At 39.6% G+C, this 21,570-nt stretch overlaps 2 protein-coding genes and 1 pseudogene across 3 annotated transcripts; all 3 read left to right on the top strand.

Annotated features, from left to right (window-relative positions):
* Positions 1 to 69: 69 nt before the first annotated feature.
* On the top strand, positions 70 to 6,438 carry rer1 (retention in endoplasmic reticulum sorting receptor 1). Of its 2 annotated transcripts, XM_023340242.1 has the most exons (8): positions 70 to 157; positions 1,734 to 1,815; positions 1,907 to 2,011; positions 2,312 to 2,408; positions 2,650 to 2,728; positions 3,966 to 4,101; positions 4,587 to 4,641; positions 5,911 to 6,438. In XM_023340242.1, exons 2-8 carry the CDS (start codon positions 1,735 to 1,737, stop codon positions 5,919 to 5,921), a joined length of 564 nt encoding a protein of 187 aa, XP_023196010.1. In that variant the 5' UTR covers positions 70 to 157; position 1,734; the 3' UTR covers positions 5,922 to 6,438. The 2 variants fall into 2 exon arrangements, with proteins under 2 accessions (XP_023196010.1, XP_005815957.1); XM_005815900.3 differs by having other exon boundaries at positions 4,587 to 6,430.
* A 1,134-nt stretch (positions 6,439 to 7,572) lies between these two features.
* On the top strand, positions 7,573 to 12,036 carry LOC102224889 (annotated as a pseudogene).
* A 281-nt stretch (positions 12,037 to 12,317) lies between these two features.
* Positions 12,318 to 15,466, top strand: LOC111609930 (taste receptor type 1 member 2-like). The gene is given in 4 exon segments (XM_023341410.1): positions 12,318 to 12,355; positions 13,472 to 13,910; positions 14,566 to 15,174; positions 15,176 to 15,466. Coding segments are annotated over 4 exon segments (1,377 nt in total).
* Positions 15,467 to 21,570: the final 6,104 nt, after the last annotated feature.

Here is a 21,570-nt window from a genome sequence, read left to right as displayed (position 1 = left end):
AAAGTATGAATGAGCGTTGAGGTCGGTGATTATATGTTACATCGGCCTGCCATACTTGAATGCCCTCGTGCTCGCGGAAGTACTGACGTGTTCACACGAGAAGTGGCTAGTGTAGCTAGCTAGGTAGAGCCGGGTAGTGACTCAGAGGCCATATCAGGTAAGGAATTACTGTCATTGTTGTTTTTCGTTATAATTGCCAGCACCACCGAGCCGCAGTAAGATGGACTACATCTGGTGTTCAGACGTAAAAATGTTTCGTTATTATTTGAACATTAACGTGTTGACTGGAGAAAACTGATTTTCTAAACATGCTAAAATAAACTAGCTTCGAAACCGCTGGTAACGTAGAAACGGATCACAGGAAGTGAGTTGTCCAGTTTTCTTATTCACTGCTGGTATTTGTAGTTCTTAGTAGCCTTTTAACAGGCTCCCACCACTAAACAAGAAGCCGTAATGAACTACACGTACTTTCGAGGTGCTGCAATTGCCTCTGCTTAGGAATTGTGGGAAATGTAGGTAGATGACGTTGCTTTATGAACGACTGTAAGTAGCGTAGGCTCTTACAAGAACTACATAACCCATACCGGCTACAATTTGGACCAAAGGGTAACGTACATTTACATGTCTAGTTAGCCATTTCTAGAGCTAATTTTTAAGCTAATGCGGATAGTTCAGATTTATGTCACAAGTGAAATGTCATTCACACTTGTTCCATGTACATTCCCTGTGAATCTGTTTACATCGACAAAACCCAGCGCTGGTTAGCTTGTAATTAAACAAATCTTTGCTAGCCACAACCAGGAACAGTTTCCCACGGTTTTTCAAATCAGCTTATATGTTAATGTTAAAATGTATTAGTTAAAATAATATATTATTTAGCTGCTCTGCAAATACTTCTCTCTTGATATTAATAAGCAATACACTACGTAAACGCAAGCTTCAGGAAGGTAGAATTGGTAGCTAGCAATAGCAACAGAAGCCATTCTCTATTCAACAGTCAACTAATTTCCTGATTACCATTTTCAGTATTCAACTATAAACTCGTGGTAAGACTCTAAAGATTTGTCTTTAAGTCGTATTTGTTAGATTTACAACATTGTTTTCCATAATCTAGTCTCTCCCACACGTCTGTCTATTGCTAAACTTTAAACTCTCAAGGGATTGGTTACCAGTATTTACAATGGGTATGTCAGCAAACCCTTCACAGGAGTTGTATGTCAAAGAAACAATTTAATCTGAATGAACATTAAAAGTACCTTCAGACCACACTAAAATCACCAAATGTTGCGAACGACCCAGAGTAGTTGTCTTGTTCAGCCAAAAGATCATGTTCTTGTGACATACACCATGATAGTTAAATTTCATTTGTCAATAGAAACTGGACTTGTGTAGCTAATCAATCACTTGATGATGTATCAGACAAAGTGAGATTTGAAATATAGGTACTTGAAAACTTAATGCTAGGTTATTTATAAAATTCAGCTCCTCTGAAGGTAAATCAAACTTTCATTTTGCGAGAGCAAACTTCAACATTTAGGCTTTGTTATTAACTGGAACAAAAATGTTTATAAATAATTATTATGTGGGTAAGTTTACATTTTCAACAATTACCAAATCTGCAGCATGCAAGAGCAAATGAAAAGCTGTTTTTGAGGTTGCGATGAGACCAGTAGCATTCATATGAATCACCAATACCTCCCATAATGAAAATGTTTTTTTCTGGTTTACGGCAGGATGTCAGAAGGGGACAGTGTTGGAGAATCAATCCATGGGAAACCATCTGTAGTTGCTGCCTTTTTCACTGGGGTTGGAACGGTGACTATCATTTAGTTCACACACGTCACTGATATTAAGTTAGTGGCATTGTGCATATTTGCTGACAAAAATTCCTTCATTTTTTCAACAGGTCTATCAGACATGGCTTGACAAGTCAACACCCTTCTATGTGGTGCGATGGGCGCTCACTCTACTACTTACTGCAATCTACATGATCAGAGTGTACATACTACAGGTGATTATTATCCCTGTTTTCTCCAAAAATCAGAATGTGCATGTTGTTTTGATTAAAAGGAACTCCTGTTTCCATACACATGTATTACCATTAAAACCTTTTTGGGATTTTTACTTGTATATTTTTTAAAAATACTTTGAAAATCCATATTCACCTTGAGAAAACCTTGATTGCAAGAAAACGGCTATGAGAATCTATTTCTCCTGAGCGTCCTGTGATCATCGGTTGGGGTACATTTGATTAGCAAACTGTCTGTCTTTCCCGGAGTTTTTTATGTTTTGTTCTTGTGTTGATTTTCAGGGGTGGTATATAGTAACTTACGCTTTGGGAATCTACCACCTCAACCTGTTCATTGCATTTCTGTCGCCAAAAGTGGATCCTTCTTTACTTGATGAAGGCAAGTGGACACTTATATTCATAACAGGGTTTTTTTTGTGTTGTGTGTTTTTTGTAATAAACAAAGTATCTGCTGTGTTTATTCAATATAGATTTTTGTGATTCCAATGTAATTTAATTTTATTGCAAAATTGGTTTCAGTATCAATAAGTGCCACAAAGTCCCTTTCTATATCCTGTTTGTTGTTTTGGATCGTTGTTAAAGCCTTTGGAATGCAGCGTGTAATTTAATTTCTCTTGTAGATGAGGGCCCATCCCTTCCGACCAAGCAGAACGAGGAGTTTCGCCCTTTCATCAGGAGGTTGCCTGAATTTAAATTCTGGTAAGAGTTCAGCTCTAGGTCTGGCTTTGTGTTGTGATTGCCCAACAGGGATGGGCAAATTACGTTTTATTTTAGGATGATCTGTGTGGCAACAGATTTAAACACACAACATTTCCAGAAGATGATGACTTTCAGTAGAAACGGGTGAAACTTGAACATAAATAATTTAGACACTACAAGACTAATTTCAATAGATGTTATGACTTGAAACCAGATGCAACAACTCTACTGGCGCCCCTCCCTCCCCAATATTTTTGCAAATAAAAGCCATTTCTAACTAAGTTCTGAAATGTCTTCAGCCTTTAAACATCAAGGGGAGTTAATAAAGCTTCCAATTAACCTGTTTAACTCTCAACACTGCTGGTACTGATCAACAGTGTCAACTAAGAAGAAAGTGCTAAACTTTGACACTCTGCATGTTAACTGGGCTGGCAACATGGCATAGATACAGAGATAAATAATTAGATTTGTGTGATTAAACTGTATGACACACTGATTGATATCAGTAAGTCACTATGCACTATCACTATGCACTATCATTGCGTAGTGATGCAATGATATCCCTCCATTGTTACTCAGGTTTTGGAAAATTAGTCTGGTTTTCTTATAGAATCAGTGAAAAACTGTCTATAGCGACACCCCTGGTTAAACACTGGAACTGCTTTGGTGGAAAAAAATCATGATTGAAGCTTATACATTTTTGCTCATTAAGATTAGATTGGTAACATACTGTACTTTATTAATGATTTGAGTTATCCTTTAGCCACCACGTGACGTGCTTTGAATGTCAGTTTTAAAAGCATTTTGTTCATATCCAGATTAGATTTGTTGTAAAGTGACACTTGTGCTAAGCTTCAGCAACAGCAGCCCGCTGTGTTCCATCTATCTGCACGAGTCTCTGCTCCACCTGTATCTATACACCCGCCGTGCTCTTCACCACCATATGTCCTGGTCAGAGAATCATAAACATATGAGAGACAGTCTGGTTCTCTTACAGTGGCAGAGAACATCAACTCTGTAACAGCTAACCTTTAGTGTGAAGCTCAGAAAGATTAGTTTGGTACAAGTTCATAAGCATAAAACTAATAACATATCATGACATGATTGTCAGATTAATGAAAACATAAGATATTACCTTGAATAAAATTTTCCGCAACACTGTCTTAATGTTAGAAATTTGAAAATTTAACATTTAAAAACTTACAGAAGTCTTCTCTTCCTCTGATTTTGGCAACAGGCACTCTGCAACAAAAGGCATCGTCATCGCCATGATTTGCACGTTTTTCGATGCCTTCAATGTTCCAGTGTTCTGGCCAATACTCGTAATGTACTTCATCATGCTGTTTTGCATCACCATGAAGAGGCAGATTAAGGTAAACCACAACTGGAAAGACAAAGAGTGTATGAAGTGGTTGCATGTTTGGGATAATGGATAAAATTAACATTTGAAATAACAGCAACGAAGATAACCTTAGTCAATTGTAAGGGTTTTGTGGGCTGGGCAGAAAATATTTTGTATGGCTGAGAAGGACAACTTAGCTGAACAATGCAGACTTATGTTGAACATAAAAATATAGTCATAAATGTTTAAACAAGCAAAACATATACCTGTTTAAACTCAGTGAAGTTAATTGTTTTGGAAAAGCCACAGTATTAATTCTTTAACATTACAGGCAATATTATTTTACAGCTCTTCTTCTGCACATGACCTTTTAAAATATTGGTGTTTATTATGTTTGGATTAATGATTGCTTTATTTGTTTGACAAAAAGTGTGCATCTCCATTCTTTGTGCCATGAAAACATTTAATCAGAACCTGCCTGTCTCTAATTCTCTCTCTTTGCTCTTTTCTCTGTAGCATATGATCAAGTACAGATACCTACCCTTCACACACGGGAAGAGGACATATAAAGGCAAGGAAGACACAGGGAAAACTTTTGCTAGTTAAAAACTCCAACTTACCCTTCGCCTCAGTCTCATTTGAAACGCAGTCATCACAGCTAGAAGGGAGTGATGAAGATTAGAGATTATTTTTTTCGTTTTTTTTTGTAAGCTGGACAGTAACATTGAAACATAACAATAAAAAATCTTAAGCTTGGATCCGTAATTGACAGTGTTGGATGAAGTTATCAGCAGCACGGATCAAAAATAGTCACTTGCCCAAAATTTCTTTTGTTAAAAAAAATGTTTTTTTAAGCAGTAGTTAAAACTTAGTTCTGCCTTTTGACCCCATCAGATGAATAAATATTCATCAAGTAGAAGCTAAACTAAATTGACATTACAGTAATTTTTCAAAATTGTGGATCTTTCAGTGCCGCATTATCTCCCCATCTTAGTCTGACAACTTTTAATTCATATGTTGTCCCTACTTATTTGTAACACATTCAGTGGTATATTATTAATCAGTTAAGTTTGTTTGCAAAAGAATGTGATTAGGTATGAAATTTGATTTAAAAGAAATCTTAATGATAAATGTTCTGGATCTCAGTATCTGCTGCTCTGCTAAGTGTGTTGGACAAATACTAAATGAAGTTGCCTAGAAGTTTTTAGTGACACTTCATCTGAATATGCATTCATGATGGGCAGAAAAAAGATAAATGTGTGAATGTCTCGCTTAAAATTAATTCAGTGTGATTTCAGAGTGGCTGTTTTGGTTTGGTACATGCTTTTTTGCTTTTTTTTTTTCATTTTTATTATAATTTAACTGTTGCATAGGCTAAGTATTTAGATATATTTTACTCATTTTCAGACAGCCCACTCAACATTTATGAATGCATATCTCAAGGATGGTGTTACTGATCTTTATTCTCCTGTAGTCTGCTTCCGTAAACCCGCTCATATTTGTGTTTCTGTTTGCAACATTAAGCCTCAAATGGGAAATACCAGAAATTTGCATAGTGTCAGACTTATTCCGTATAATGATATTCCAAACCATTTTTTTCTCCAATGTGCACAACCAGTATCAGTTTCTATAGCACATCATCCGTCTGAATTAAAATTGAAGTAAACAATTTCCGAAAGGCATTTTCTCTTTGGAGCATTTTCCCATGTGTTCCAAAAATGGAGTTTGACTTAGATTTTGTAGACTAGCCGTTGTTGTCCTTTATGATCTGCGTTTACCTTAGGAAAAAAAAAAAAGCTACAGTCATTCCAAGCAAACTGTTGTTCTCTTTCTTTTGCAGAGGAAACATAGGACAACTGATTGACACCCTTTATTAAAACAAATGGATGAAGTTGGTGGCGATCATACATTTTTCTATGAACCTTTTGATTTTTTTTCCTTTCCTAACAAAGTGCTGAGAATTTGTCAATACTAAACTGATCTACACTGTATGTAGTAAGGGATCAAAACATTTTCCTGTAAAAAAAAAAAAGTTTGTGTTTCAAAGGGTTGTCTGGATTTGTGTATATACAGTATATATATATTTTAAAATATAATTTTTGTTTTGAAATCTTTTCTTTTTCATTCATCCACCTTGTTATTTCCCCGTATGAAAATCTGTTTCACCTAAAACTGATGAAAGACAAACTGGTTAATTGGGTTTCTGAGCTGAATTTAATGTTTTTCATGGATTGCATGTTATTTTCTTGTGCTACAGTAAAAAAAAAACAACAACAACAACTTGATTTTAAAAATGGAAGTGTAATTTTTTTTTTCCACTCCAAATGCTATTAAAGAGGCTGTGTCCCTTCGGAACAGTACAAAAGTGTCTTGGATTCATATTTCGAATGGTTTTGGGTAAAATAGTTTGAAGGTCAAGGAAGAAGTCAATCCCAGTATTTTGAGAATGTTTGTACTAAAATTCTTAAAAATTTTAGTACAAATTTACTAAAATTGTGATATATTTTCACTTATATCACATCTTAATAACCTGTGATATAAGTGAAAAGTTGTTTAATTCAACAAAATCGGTAAAAAAATATGGTTTAGGTAAGAATGAGGAGACTGTTGACTTTGTTGGACAACTTTCATGAGCAAGATAAGCCACAAAAGTTTGCTTGAAAAAAAACTCAGACTTCTGTATCCAAACATGTTAGAGGAAAGGTAAGTGGAAGGGGGGGAAAAGTGTAATAAAAAAGGTGCACAAGCAACAGGGACCTTCATATTCCTCAAGAGGATGGTGAAGCAAACCCATTTAAGAGTTTTTAGGAAAACAAGTTGAGGATTGCAGGTGTAGTTTATGCTGCTAAAGCTACCACATATAGATGTATCCAGAACATGGGTTACAAGCTACTTGAGGACTAGAAATGGCACAAAAAAGAACCTGGACTGTTTCTCAGTGGTCCACACTGTACATGGACATAGTCTAAAACCAGTTAATGTGTTTATTTTTTGGTCTTATGTAATACTGTCAATTTCTCCTAATCTGAGTTGTAACTGGATGTAATCACCCCATATGTGGCAGAGCTCCGAGGTTTGACTTTTTCATTTGAATTACTGAAATAAAAACACCTTGGGAATAAACATCCTGTCTGAAAAAAGCCCTTATTCTGTTGCAATGGTTTGTGTAGAAATGCAAGAGAGAGGCCTTTTTGTTTTTATGCATGTTATTTGTATATTGAAAACGGAACTGGCTCAGTTTGTAGATTTTTTTCATGATGGTGTCATTAAGCTTGCCCTCACAGGAGAAGCTGTTTCAGAAACCAGGATGTAGCAACAAGCAGATAAAACAACTTTTGCATGCTGATTTGTTAATTCACCTCATCCTACAGTTGAGTGTTTATGAGCGTTCCATCATCCCAGACTTATGAAAAGTATGCAAGGTAACTCATGAATAACACCTTTCATGGAAATGTAAGAGAGGCTACAAAAGAGTTTCCACCAGAGGGGCAAACAACAGGCATGGAAATGACATGGATTATTGCTCATCTCTGTCTGCTGGGGTGCATCCTGCATTCCCTGAATGAGGCTGATGCAGTCTCAGAATTTGAGCTGGATGGAGATTATTTAATAGGTGGACTTTTTGACATCCATCATGTAAGTAAAGGGCTTCACCGCGACAAACCAGAAACCATTACCTGCTCAAGGTGAGACTTCTAGTCTTTGTTTATGCCTTTTTTTATTTTCAAGACGAAACTTAGCAAAGGTTACTTAAATTGTTCAGCACATTTGAAACATTTTGTTAAGTTATAACTGCCCCTTTTATGCTAATGTTAGATTTTCCCAGGATTTTGTTGCAACATTTAATGTTGAACAAAATCCTTGTAGGCAAAATTTTACAGTTGGGATCTGCAAAGCTGTCACCTGCCTTCAGTTGTTTACGTTCAATATCCAAACTTTTACAGCAGTTGATGAAAAGATTACTTATTAAACCTTCCTTTACTCTCCCAACCTGTAGGTCTGCTGGCTTTAATGCCAAAGAGTCAAAGTTTTGAGCATTGTCAGCACAATAACACACTAACATGATGAATTAAATTGAATAATTACAACAGGTTCACTTTAATTGTAACATGCGACTTTTATACATATATCAGCTTAGAAATATATAGTGTTAACTGTAGTGGATTAATTAGTTTATGTTTTCATTCACTCTTTAGTGAGATCAGCTGTCAACTGCACCATTCTTAACTCTGTTATAAAAGCACAGGTTTGCAGCATATGGGTGAAAGTTTAGTTTTACTGAGTTGATACAGACGCATCTTTTCAAAGAAAGTGTGATTGATGACGGAAAAAGCATCCGCTGACCTTATGGAACAAGGGCTGCTCTGATTAGCTTGACTTTCTGGTGAGATTTGGTTTCTTTGATATTTCCAATCTGATCAAGAATTTCCTCCACAGCAACCCAATAAGTAAAAAATACTATCTACCAAAACTGGGTCTGAATCATGAATGTTGCTCTACCCCGTTTCTCTGTCCCCAGTCAACCCTTCATCCTGTCAAGTTACCGGAGGTTTCAGCTGATGAGATTTGCAATAGAGGAGATCAACAACTCTACCAAACTGCTGCCAAACGTGACGCTCGGCTATAAAATATTAGACCTCTGCTCAGACACACAGAACTTCCCCGGAGTTTTCAACCTCATCTCTGACGAGAGTCTCATCCAGCCTTGGAATGACTCACAGAGGCTCACGTCCAAAATGGTCACAGTGGTCGGCTCTTACACAAGCACAGGGACGCTGAGTGTTGCGCCGCTCTTCATGATGGATTTCTTCCCGATGGTAAGCGTGCCAGTTGTTTCAATACTTTCTAAATAACCTGAGAAATGTCCTGTGCAATGTTACTTGAAGGTTCTGAAGTGTCTCTTTCAACAGGTCAGTTATGGAGCTGCCAGTTCCGTCTTTTCAAGGAAAAATAATTTCCCGTCTTTCCTACGAACGGTCCATCCTAATAAAGATGTGATAGAGGTGGTTCTAAGGATATTGCGAGAATTCAACTGGCGCTGGGTTTCATTTCTTCACATTGACGACGACTACGGCAGAGACGGCCGGGATTTGTTCATTCGGACACTTGAGCACACAGAGTTCTGTCTGGCCTACACAAAAGCCCTTGATCATGACACAGACTACTATGAGGTTTTCCAACAAATTACGTCACTAGAGGTAAATGTCTTGATTGTTTTTGCACCAGAATGGACGGCTGAAGATCTCGTTGAGGCTGCCATAAAATATGACGTCACCAACAAGGTGTGGATAGCGGGAGATGCTTGGTCCTTACACAAGGAGCTTCCCAAAAGAAATGGAATCAGGAAAATTGGGACTGTTGTTGGGATAGCTGAGCCAAAAATGGCAATTCCAGGTTTCAATGCTTTCATCAATGCATTCAGAGCCCAGACTCAGGAAGAAGATGGTACGGAAGAAAAGTTTTGCAGTCAGGCTTGTAACTGCAGTAATCACACTGCCGCAGATATCATTGATGCAGATCCGTCCTTCAATTTCCCTGTTTACTCTGCTGTGTATTCTGTTGCCCACGCCTTGCACACTGTGCTGCAATGTGAAACTGGCAAGTGCAACAGGAGAATTACAGGAATTCCCCATATGGTAAGTATATATATATATATAACTTAAAAACTAAAAAAATATATAGTTAAGTATAAATAAATAAATAAATATTTTAGTAAATATAAAATAAATAAATAATAAAACTATATTTTATAAATAAATGCACTTAATTTAAAAATCTATCTGTCCAGAAATAAAAAATTCATTGCACATCTGTTGTTTTCACATTTTGTTAGATTTAATGTTTCAGATTTAAAAACAAATATTGTATATATATATATATATATATATATATATATATATATATATATATATATATATATATATATATATATCAGATAAAAATAAATGTAAACTTTTAAAAAATAATCTATGTATACCCTTTGGTAAATCATAGATTATTTTTGGAGTGGTCAGCTTTATGAGCCATACCCAGATCTGGTTACGTAAGTAGAACTTGGCAGACAACATGAAGTAGGCTAAAAGATCTCCAAAAGACGAAAGGAGAAAATTATTAAGATCTACCAATGTGGAAAGGTTTACAATGCCATTTGTAATTATAAACACTTGCTACTTAGAATAGTGTAATTTTATCCATACTTTTTATCTTATTAATGGCACATACAGAAACCTGTAAATAATCCAAGGTCTATTTCTACCAACAGATATTACAAGAGCTGCGGAAGACCAACTTTACTCTTCTAAACCAGAGTGTTCAGTTTGATGAGAATGGTGACCCCTCCTTTGGATCATATGCAATAGTTTTCTGGAACAAAAGTGGAGAACCAGAGGAGGTTGGCCTTTACAGTTATCACTCGTCTTTACCGTTCATCATCAACAGGACCAAAATTCAGTGGCATGGAAATGGTTCTGTAAGTAGGTTTTTAAATTTTCCTGAAAAAAATCCCCAAAATACATGTTTGACTTCCATTTTTAGTGCAAGCAAATGTTCAGAAGGGAGCAAAAGGAGTACCTTGGTGATCATAGTTATGGTGACAGCTGGCTTGTGTGATATCTACGTACATTGAAAATGATCTCTGCTGAAGCCTGACAGTGTTTTTTTATTACATTCATACAGCTTTAATTGCTTCATGGTTGTCAAATTCATCTCTTTGTTGAATGAACGCAATATTTACTTTCGTGATGTATGACTTGAACAGGTGCCGCAGTCGATTTGCTCTGAAGAATGTGATGCTGGATTTGCAAAAAAACAAGAAGGACTCTACAAATGCTGCTTCAGCTGTACAAAATGCGAAAGTGGAACTTATATCAACAGCACAGGTAAATAATCCTGACATGCAAAACAACTTCTCATTTTTATTCATCTATCAAATGTAAAGCAACAGAAAAAAAGGAAGGCTGCTGACCGTCTTATTAATACAAAAAAGCTTTGTACTTAGGAAGTAGCTAATTCTGCATCAATGTTAAACATAGAAAAAAGGGAAACTACATTAATACTCAGATTTACTCAAATATTTCACAGAATTGACAAATACATATATAGTTAGATACCTTTTTGATATTTTGATATTTGTGCTAGGATCACATTTCATGCATTGAATTGCTTCTAAATAAATTTTTTAATGTAATGGACCATAATTGGGCTCCTAAATCAACTTCCACATGGTGCCTCATTGTAATCATTACTATAACTTACCAAATATGAAAAGTCCTTTTGGCTAAATGCATTTTGTGCTACAATAATATTCAACCTTTAACTTTGAAATTTTGAATACACAGTTTATTTTTTTAAATATTTTTGTAAAAAGTATAATTTTGAACAAACAAAATAAGACTGTGGTATGATATCTCAGTTAATTTAGCCCTTACTTGCTGACTGTCTATGTACTGTATCGTTACAACAGCAGATCCTTACACCTGCCACAAATGTGACAACACAGAATGGTCTGAAGCAGGAAGTACTTCATGCTATCGGCAGCAGGAGGACTACATGCCTCTCTCGCATGGTGGCGCTGTGGTCGTCATGCTTGGAGCTTTGATCTTCATGGGCCTCTGCGCAGCCGTATCTGTCCTCTTCTTTATTAATTACAAGACTCCCGTTGTCAAGTCTGCCGGAGGACCGATGTGCTTCTTGATTTTAGGCTGTCTTGCTCTGTCCAGTCTTAGTGTGTTCTTTGCCTTTGGTGAACCAACAACAGCTTCTTGTGTCTTGAGGGTTTTACCAGTAATATTTTTCTCCACCGTTTGTTTGGCTTGTTTTGCTGTGCGCTCTTTCCAAATCGTTTGCATTTTCAAAATAGCTGCCAGGTTCCCTAACATCCCCAGTTGGTGGATGAAATACAAAGGACAGTGGTTGGTCATCTGTGTGACCTGTATCTCTCAGGCAGTCTTACTTATCATTGGCTTGACTGTTTTCACCCCACATCCTCAAATTGACACAGAGCGACATCCAGACATAATCATCCAACGCTGTGGCAGGAATTTCAATGAGGTGTTTGGTTCTCTGATTTTAATTTTATTATTGATTATTCTTTCTTTTTGTTTCTCCTACTGTGGAAAAGACTTGCCAAAAAATTACAATGAGGCTAAATCCATAACTTTCTGTCTCCTGCTGCTGATAATCATCTGGATCATATATGCCACTGTCTATACGTTGTACCGCGGAAAGTACATCCACTTTATTTATGGAATGGCAGTCCTTTCTAGTCTCTACTCTTTTCTGTCCTGGTATTTCCTGCCAAAATGTTGCATCATCATTTTTCAACCTCAAAAAAACACCCAGCAGTACTTCCAATGTCTCATTCAGAGTTACACAAAGATAGTTAACCAATAGCCCCTTGATCATCTCCGAGACTTCTGAAAACGCTCTTTCTGGTTTGAATTGCTCTTTATGAGTTTTGAAAGTCCTATTTTTATCAAATATTATCTCAGCCAAAAGATACTCTCTGCTGAATTTGTCTAAAGAAAAAGCAACTAATTTATCTTCAAATCTTCTGTCAACAGATTCATATCAAATAATGCTACTGGAATCTAGTTTTATTTATAAAGTACTTTTAATTACCACACGGGAACAAAGTGTTGTACGTTTTGCCTTTTGCACTTTACGGAGCAGTTGATCTGAGGAAACGGGAAGCTGGATGAAATATAATGAATCTTAATGAAAAACTTTTTTGGTGAAAACTTCAGAAAGGATTTTGTTACAGTAAAGAGAAGGTGTGTTCACAGAATGATTTTTTCTTTTTCATGTATTCTAACTTGCAGTGATAAAGAAAGGAAATAGCTCCGTTTGACTGTAGGTGACCGAGGTGCATGTTTTATTGCTTCCTGGGAATATCTAATGAGATCTTTTGTAGTCAGGTGTATGTAAATAAGATGTTTCAAGCAATGCTAGACATCTAAAACTTGTATTTCCAAAGTTCTTTTAAAATATAAATGTTTATAACAATTAATTAATTCTGCATGATATTCAGTCACTTACATTTAAAATTTGCATACATTTCTATATTTACACATGTACTACTTTTACATTACAATAAATACATTTCATACAACCAAATGTTTTGTCATTTTTCTCTTTCTTTGTCTTGGCTGGTTGTCAAGATTTAAAAATGTTGCTTCATAAACTAATTATTTTATTTATTTCAATTATTTTAAAATTATTTCATGGGTTTCATGTGAATGTAGGAAATGAGTCTCATATTCCATTGACCATAAAAAATAGTAATTGATAAGGATACCTAAATACCTTTATACATGTATTTTTAATTCTTATTTTCTTGTCTGTCTGAAACTGTTTAAGAATCAGACCAAATGAGAAAAAAGTTTTTAATCTAGTCACTAAAGGGTTAATGTCACGATTGTTTTCGCACCAGAATGGACGGCTGAAGCCCTCATTAAGGCCGCCATAGAGCACGACGTCACCAACAAAGTGTGGATAGCTGTGGATGCCTGGTCCTTACACAAGAAGCTTCCTAAAGAAAATGGAATCAGAAAAATTGGGACTGCAGTTGGGATTGCTGAGCCAGTAATAACAATATCAGGCTTCAGTGATTTCATACATTCTTTTAAAGCCCAGTGTCAACAGGAAGATGCAAATAAAGGAAAGCTCTGTAATCAGGTCTGCAACTGCACCAGTGTGACAGCCGAAGATATCATCAATGCAGACCCATCTTTCTCTTTTTCTGTTTACTCGGCTGTGAATGCCATCGCTCAGGCTTTACATACTGTCCTGCAATGTGGAGATGCCAAGTGTAACAACAACAAAACGGTACAACCACACATGGTGAGTTTATAATAAATTACATAACTAATTTAATTCAAATTTTAAAATAGAAAATATTTTTCTAATTACAAATGTTCTTTTATTTTATTTTATACAAAATAAAACATTAATTTGATTCATGTATTATACCTGGAGTGAATAAGATATTCATTATAAACTGAAAAATGTTATGAGTTCAGTTTGAGTAAAGCTGCTAAAGATGGTGATTCTGCTAATCTCCTCAGGAGTTGATGTACTACTACAAGGTACTTTTGAAGATGTTTACAAAAGCTGAACCGAGTCAGTTTGGGTTTATACCAAACCATTCAATGTGTGTTGCTACAATTTCAGTTTAATCAACTTTCAAACAATAAATATAAACAATGTAATCACACGAGTAGGGGAATTACACACTCACAATACCAACTTCATGAAGTTGCACCCCAGAGAGACCGCACTGTTCTCTGGGAATTTATAACTGCTGCACAGTTTCATTTCCTGTATCAACACTATAGTTTACACACAGAGCTTCGGTGAGTTAAGGCAGCGGCAGGAAATTATTTTTCCCAAAGGACTACAAAAGCAACTGTCTGTTAAAAACCAAACCACTGGCTGATACCAGTTTTCCAAGTATATAGTTGAGCTAAAAATTATTCTTGTCCCTGGTAAATACAAGTATGTACACAGGACTCTGTGCAATCTGCACCTGGTGGAGTACATACCGTTCACAGACAGTGGTGCCATAGTGATCATGTTCGGAGCCTCCACCTTCGTGGGCCTCACGGTAGCCATGTCTGCGCTCTTTGCCTTCAACTACAACACTCCTGTTGTCAGATCTGCTGGAGGACCGATGTGCTTCCTGATTTTAGGCTGCCTCACTCTGTGCAGTCTCAGCGTGTTCTTTTACTTCGACAAACCCACGATCGCATCTTGTGTGTTAAGGTTTTTACCGTTTCTGTTGTTCTTCACCGTTTGTCTGGCAGGTTTTGTTGTCCGCTCTTTTCAGATTGTTTGTATTTGCAAAATCGCATCTAAATTCCCGAAACTCCTCAGCTGGTGGATGAAATACCACGGACAGTGGCTGGTCATCAGTGGGGTATTCGTCTCACAAGCTGTTCTACTTTTAATCAGTTATTCCATAACCCGTCCCAAACCTTTCAGTGATCGATTGTTATATTTGGACAAAACCGTTCTAGGTTGTGACATTGATCTAAAATCAATGTCTGGCCCTGTGATTTTTCTGTCGTCATTATGCTGCCTTTGTTTTATTTTTTCCTACATGGGAAAAATACCTCCCAAAGAATTACAATGAAGCCAAATCCATAACCTTCTGCCTGATGCTGCTGATCCTCACCTGGATCATCTTTGCCACTTCAAGCATACTTTACCAGAGGAAATATGTCTCATCATTTAACGCATTGGCAGTACTGTCCAGTCTTTATTCTTTTCTGGTGTGGTATTTCTTTCCAAAATGTTACATTATGTTTCATCCCAACAAAAACACACAACAACACTTCCAAGGTCTGATTCAAAATTTTACCAAAACAATTAGTCAGTGGTTCTGTATGACTAACTGAGTCGTAGAGACAACATGTATTCTGACATACCTGTCAGAATCATCTCAGGAGAAAAAATTATGATTTATGTTTGTTTAAAGTTCTATTAATCCTTTTTCTTGTAAATTCTGGTTGAGGATTTTGTGCCTTAGTGTTTAGGAACCATTAAATTACAATCGCTTTTTGTAGCCAAGAGAGAATAATGACTTTCTTAAATCCATATTTTAAACTCACCTTAACCTTTCTTGATTTCTTTAAAGTTATTCAACTTCCATAAATCAGCTTTCCAAAACGATGATTTTATCTGTGTTTCTTTCGTTTTTAACCTGGCTACAAGTAAGAATTTCCCTACAGGGTCAATAATAGATTGACTCTGATACTGTGCTGAGGCTGAAGCTCTTTGTTGATGCCCACTGCCATCCATAGAGCTGTTGGAAATAATCTCTCAAATGATCAATGTGGCCAAAGGATAAGTCATGCAAAGCTCATTTGAAAGAGGATGTAGCTTTTCACCATAAGCCAAAATTATCTGGTTGAATGAATCAAGTCATTTGTATGAATTTGATTGTAACCTCATGCAGCAGCAACATCACGTCATTGACAACTCATTTCTACTTGTAAATCCGTCCATCCGTCCATCCATCTGTCCATCCGTCCATCTGTCCATCTGTCCAAGTTGCCAGTCAATACAATCAGTCTAGTTCAGCCAATCACCTAACACAATTTTGGATTTTGGGAGGACATCAGAGCACCTAAAGAGGCTAAGTGAGAACTTTCAAGCTCATCCAGCCCTGTAAAACCTTTACGTCAAATAAAAACTTTAAAAAACAAAAAAAATGAACATGTCAGCGTTTCAGCAGGATGATACGGCTGACAGCTATCTACAATCCAGCACACAGTCTGTAGAAGACTGTGTGCGTCTAAACAGGCGCTAAATCCAGATCTCTCGTCAATCGACTCTTCCTCGGTCAGAAGGACTAGGGCGACTCCAATGGTGCAGCTCAAAAGTTTATTGATGTTTCGTATATGAGTGTGTGTGTGTGTGTGTGTGTGTGTGTGTGTGTGTGTGGTCATCTGAAACAGAAAACAATAAAGGTACATATTAATACCCATGCAAGCAAAACACAGATACACATAGATACAGGACGAAAATGGCCTGCAGCACCACAGAAATCCACTGGAGGGCACCACAACACTACAAATGAACAGTCGGGTAAATGCAACAAACATACAAATGACAAAAACCGTCAGAACACATGGAATGAATGGTAATTCCCTCATATACTAATACAATAACAATATGTATCTGGTAAAGTATAGTATAACTTGCGCTATCATAATTAAACGCCTGCATTGTCGGCAGCCAGAGAAACACGAGGACGCCATCACCTCCTGGGCCAACAACCGACACAAACACAAATATAGAACATGAAACTGCACACTTACATCATAAAAACGCACACAGGTTTCGTACACAAAGGACCCAAGATAGGTTGATGGTGGATGTCAGCGGATGCCACTTTCATGCCACCGAGCCACACAGTAGCACAGAAAAACAAGCCACTCAACTACGTGAAACGGAATCACAAAATGAACAGATGCATCTTGGGTAATGTAGTAAACTAAACTAACAGACGGACTTTTAACAGCCGCCACTGTATTTGCAACAAATACACTCATACAAAGTCCGCTAGTTGGAAGGATGATCCAAATCTTCAGGCACTTCAGGAAGCTCCACCAGTTTGGTTACTGGGCGAATGTAGAGACTGTCCTTGACCTTCACCTCAGCAGCTCGAACGACGCCATCCGTCCCAGGGAAGACCTTGGCGATGGTCCCGACAGGCCATAGTCCTCGGGGAAGGTTGGAATCAGCGATCATCACAATTTGTCCCACAGCAGTATTATCAGTAGATTTCCTCCATTTCTGTCTTAACTGAAGTCCTGGGAGGTAGTTCTGGATGAAGCGTTTCCAAAAATGATCAATGACAACCTGACTGTGTTGCCATCTTCTTTTGGACAGGGCATCATGAGGACCATACACTGCTTGTGGTAATCCTGCATCCCGCCGCCCCATTAACAGAAGGTTTGGCGTGATGGGGTCCGGGTCAGCCACATCAGAGGAGGCATAACCGAGAGGTTTAGAGTTAAGGATGCCTTCAACCTCCATGAGAGCTGTTAGAAGCACTTCCTCTGCCACAACCTGGTCTTTCAGGACAACTTGTAAAGCTGATTTGACTGACCTGATTTCCCTCTCCCAGGCTCCCCCAAAGTGAGGAGCATGCGGCGGGTTGAAGTTAAAGTTGATGGTCTGTTTGGCTAACTGTTGCTGCAACACTGGGGCCATGTTTTCAAAGGCGCTCTGCAATTCTTTGTGGCCTCCCCGGAAATTGGTGCCTCTGTCGGACCACAGCTCATACGGCTTTCCCCGGCGAGCAATAAACCTGCGTAATGACATCAGGAAAGAGTCGGTGTCAAGGCTAGGGAGGAGATCCAAGTGAACACATCGAGTGGTCAGACATTTGTAGATGATCCCCCAGCGTTTTTCTCTTCGACGTCCAATCTTAACTAGGTAGGGCCCAAAACAGTCTACGCCTGTAGACCAGAATGGGGGTTTGTAGAGTCTCAGACGAGCTGAAGGAAGGTCAGCCATCTTTGGTGTGGAAGGTGAGGCGCGCCATCTCCTACAGTCCACACACTGGTACTGGTGTTTCTTAATGGCCTGTCGACCTCTGAGAATCCAATATGTGCGCCGTATCTCTGCATAGAGTCTCTCTGCACCTGGGTGAAGCAGCTGGGAGTCGTAGTGCTTTATGAGGAGACGAGTCAGAGGATGATCAGGAGCTAACACAACCGGATGGATGCTGTCGGGGTCTACATCTATAGCTTGGCGCAGGCGGCCTCCAACTCTGATCAGTCCACTGATGCTGTCATATTCAGGGGAAAGAGCACTAAGACGACTGGTTGAGCGGACAGAGTCACCTGCTTGGAGGGCTCGAACCTCTTCTGGGAAGCTGTCCTTCTGTGCAGAGCGAAGCAGCTGAGTCTCTGCCTCTAGACGCTCAGCAGCAGTGAAGGAGGTGGCAGCTGTCCCATGTAGAGATTGGTGAGTGGCCAGAGCCAGGTCCTCTAATGATGTGCTCTGTGCAGGATCTGGTAGATTTTGAGATATAGATGTGAAGCTACAGAAAGCAGTCTTTCTGAGTTCTTCACTGCCACAATCTGGGAACTCTGTTGGGGGTTTTGGCCAGGTGTCAGGAGTCTGTGTGAGAAAGTGTGGGCCCTGTGACCAGCGGCTGGAGATAGTGAGCTCTGACAGTGGTTTCCCTCTTGTGATGTCATCAGCTGGATTTTCATCAGAGTTCACATACCCCCACTGCTCTGAGGAGGTCAACTCCTGTATTTCACAAATCCGAGTCCCAACAAAAACTTTGTACCTACAGGAACTAGACTGGATCCACTGCAGCACTGTAGTAGAATCCGTCCACAGGTAGATAGAGTGCAGGGGTAATGAGAGTTCAGTCTGCAGAACTTTGGCTAGTTGGGCTCCGGTCAGCGCAGCACACAGCTCCAGTCGGGGAATCGACACCTGTTTGCGGGGTGCAACTCTTGAGCGTGCCATGATGAAGGAGGTGGAGATGTGTGCCTGTTGCTCTGTGGCTCTCAGATAGGCAACAGCCCCATAGGATCTCTCAGAGGCATCACAGAAGATGTGAACCTCGTTTGTAGCACCAGTGATGCTGTGCGGGCTGTAGCAGCGAGGGATGCTAATCTGCTGAAGATTAGACAGTTCTTCCTCCCATTCAATCCAGGACTGAAGCAGATTTCCTTCTATGGGCTCATCCCATCCTCTCTCTGTACTCCACAGGGCCTGCACAATGAGCTTTGCTCTTGTGGTATAAGGACAGATATAACCCAATGGGTCATACTGACTGGCTAGCACCTTATAAATATTGCGCAGCGTGACAGTTGTGTAGGACACTGGGCGATGCTTGTATCCCAGGACATCAGTTGGGCAGTGCCAGCTGAGACCCAATGTTGACTCCTGTGGATCAAGGCTGTTGAAATTCAACCACAGTTCACAGCTTTCTGACCTGGCCGTACTGGGCAGATGGGCAACCACTTCAGGGAGGTTACTGGCCCACTGTCTTATTTCAAATCCACCTTGGAGGAGCAACTCTCTCATCCTGTTGATGAGCAACTTGGCCTCTTGTGGGTCAGAGAGGGACTGCAGGCAGTTGTCAACATAAAAGGCTGTATGTACAGATTCATAGATGTCCTTATGAGTGTCTTGATGCTCCTTCACATGTCTCTGAAGGGCAAATGTAGCACAGCAGGGGCTACATGTTGTCCCAAAGGGCAAGACTCTCCACTCATATACATCTGGGAGCCTCTCTGTTTCACCATCTCTCCACAGAAACCGTAGCAGGGGACAGTCTTCAGGGAGCAGGCGGATCTGGTGAAACATAGCCTTTATGTCTCCGCTCACTGCCACAGGATACTGACGGAAGCGGAGGAGTACACCCAGTAGTGTAGGCCCCAGTGTAGGGCCTGGCAGGAGGTAGTCATTTAGGACGGTGCCCTGGAACTCAAAAGAGTAATTAAAGACCACCCGAGCCTTGTTGTTATGGTGTACCATATGGTGTGGCACGTACCAAGATTCAGTAGAACTGTGAATCTCTTCTGGAGTCAACTTCACCACATAACCAGAATCAACCAACTTCTTGATCTCCTGGTTGTATGTGTGGGCCAGGTCCGGACGTTTAATCAGCTTCCGCGCTGTGGACCTCAGCAGACCTTTAACTACTTCTGGAGGGACGTGCATCCGAGGGAAGTCCTTCTTCATCAGCAGAGGAGTGGCATATCTCTCCACGCCATCTACAGACATCCTGATGGTCTTAGTCTCTAACATGGCTATGGCTTCTCTGTCCTCCTTTGAGCGTGTGACCTCCTTCTCAGGTCTGTGTATGGGAGCGTCTAGTTGCCACAGACGTTGAACGTCCTGATGCAAGGCCTCAGCAGGAGAAAGGCATGATATATTCAGGCAGTGCATGTCTCCCTGCTGTGTAGGCATACTACTACTTGGACCTTGGATGGCCCACCCCAGCTTGGTGCAAACAGCGACAGGAGCACGGGCTGGGCCACGCCTGACTGGACGGACAGGAGTTATAAGGTGAGCATTGTCTGAACCGATTAACACAAGAGGCTGTATCTGCTTGAATCCCTCCAGCTGCACTTGCTGCAAGTGGTGATACTTCTCCTTCAAGAGCTCCACTGGACACGACTGTTCAGCTAGGCTGAGCTGTTGAGCAGTAAAGGCCTGTGTTATTTTATAACGCAGTTTTGGTTGGGCCTTCGGGGACACCTGGAATGAGACGTTGCCTCCCTTTATCTGGATCACATCTTGACGGATGGTGCGCAGAGATAGAGTTTCCTCTTCTGGTGATAAGCCTAATAACTTAACTGCAGCTGGGAGTATGATGGTTTTCTCTGAGCCGTCGTCGAGGAGAGCATACGTGTCTAGAGATTTCATCTGATGGTGTAACTGAATGGGCACAACCTTGAGCATTACACGGCCAGAGTGACTGACAGGACCCAAAAATACTCTGCTGGTACTGACTGTTAGGATGTTAGGGTCCCGCCTTCTAGCCTCAGCCAGGTCATGAAGCACTAATAAGTGCTGTTCTCCACAGGTTGTGCACGGCTTCTTCAGAGTGCACTGTTCTGGAGTGTGTTTACGGCCGCAGCGCCAGCATTTGGATTTATCCTTTAGCCAAGTGGCGACAGCTGTGAGGTCTAGCTTCTTAAAGTCTACACAGCCACTGAGGTAGTGTTCTGTTCCATCACAGTATGGGCAATATGGCTTAAACTTCTGTTTCTTCTTGGAAGGGGAAGAAGGATTCACAGTGTCTGCCTTTGGCTGTATTTGAGCAGGATCTGAGCCATAATATATGGATGCAGACTTACTCTGTGCTTTAGATCCTGTGGGTGCTCTGAAGTTACTTCTCTCCAATCGTGGTCTGTCTGATGACTGAGGCTGAGTCGCTTGCCTGGATAGCTGAAGAACGTGGGACTTGCGTTCGAGCCATTCAGAGAGGTCATACATGTTGTATGTGCGGCTGCTACCA

The sequence above is a fragment of the Xiphophorus maculatus genome, chromosome 1, assembly GCF_002775205.1.
Source record: "Xiphophorus maculatus strain JP 163 A chromosome 1, X_maculatus-5.0-male, whole genome shotgun sequence".
NCBI lineage: Eukaryota > Metazoa > Chordata > Actinopteri > Cyprinodontiformes > Poeciliidae > Xiphophorus > Xiphophorus maculatus.
The sequence above is the reverse complement of the archived record's forward strand: the minus strand, read 5'-3'. Positions and strand labels throughout refer to the sequence as shown.

What these genes read in the sequence shown, in the direction of transcription:
- rer1 (XM_005815900.3), top strand. Translation starts at nt 1,735, where the DNA reads ATGTCAGAAGGGGACAGTGTTGGAGAATCAATCCATGGGAAACCATCT. An exon ending in TTTTCACTGGGGTTGGAACG is followed by an intron (nt 1,816 to 1,906) that starts GTGACTATCATT and finishes TTTTTTCAACAG; the next exon opens with GTCTATCAGACATGGCTTGA. An exon ending in CCATGAAGAGGCAGATTAAG is followed by an intron (nt 4,102 to 4,586) that starts GTAAACCACAAC and finishes TTTTCTCTGTAG; the next exon opens with CATATGATCAAGTACAGATA.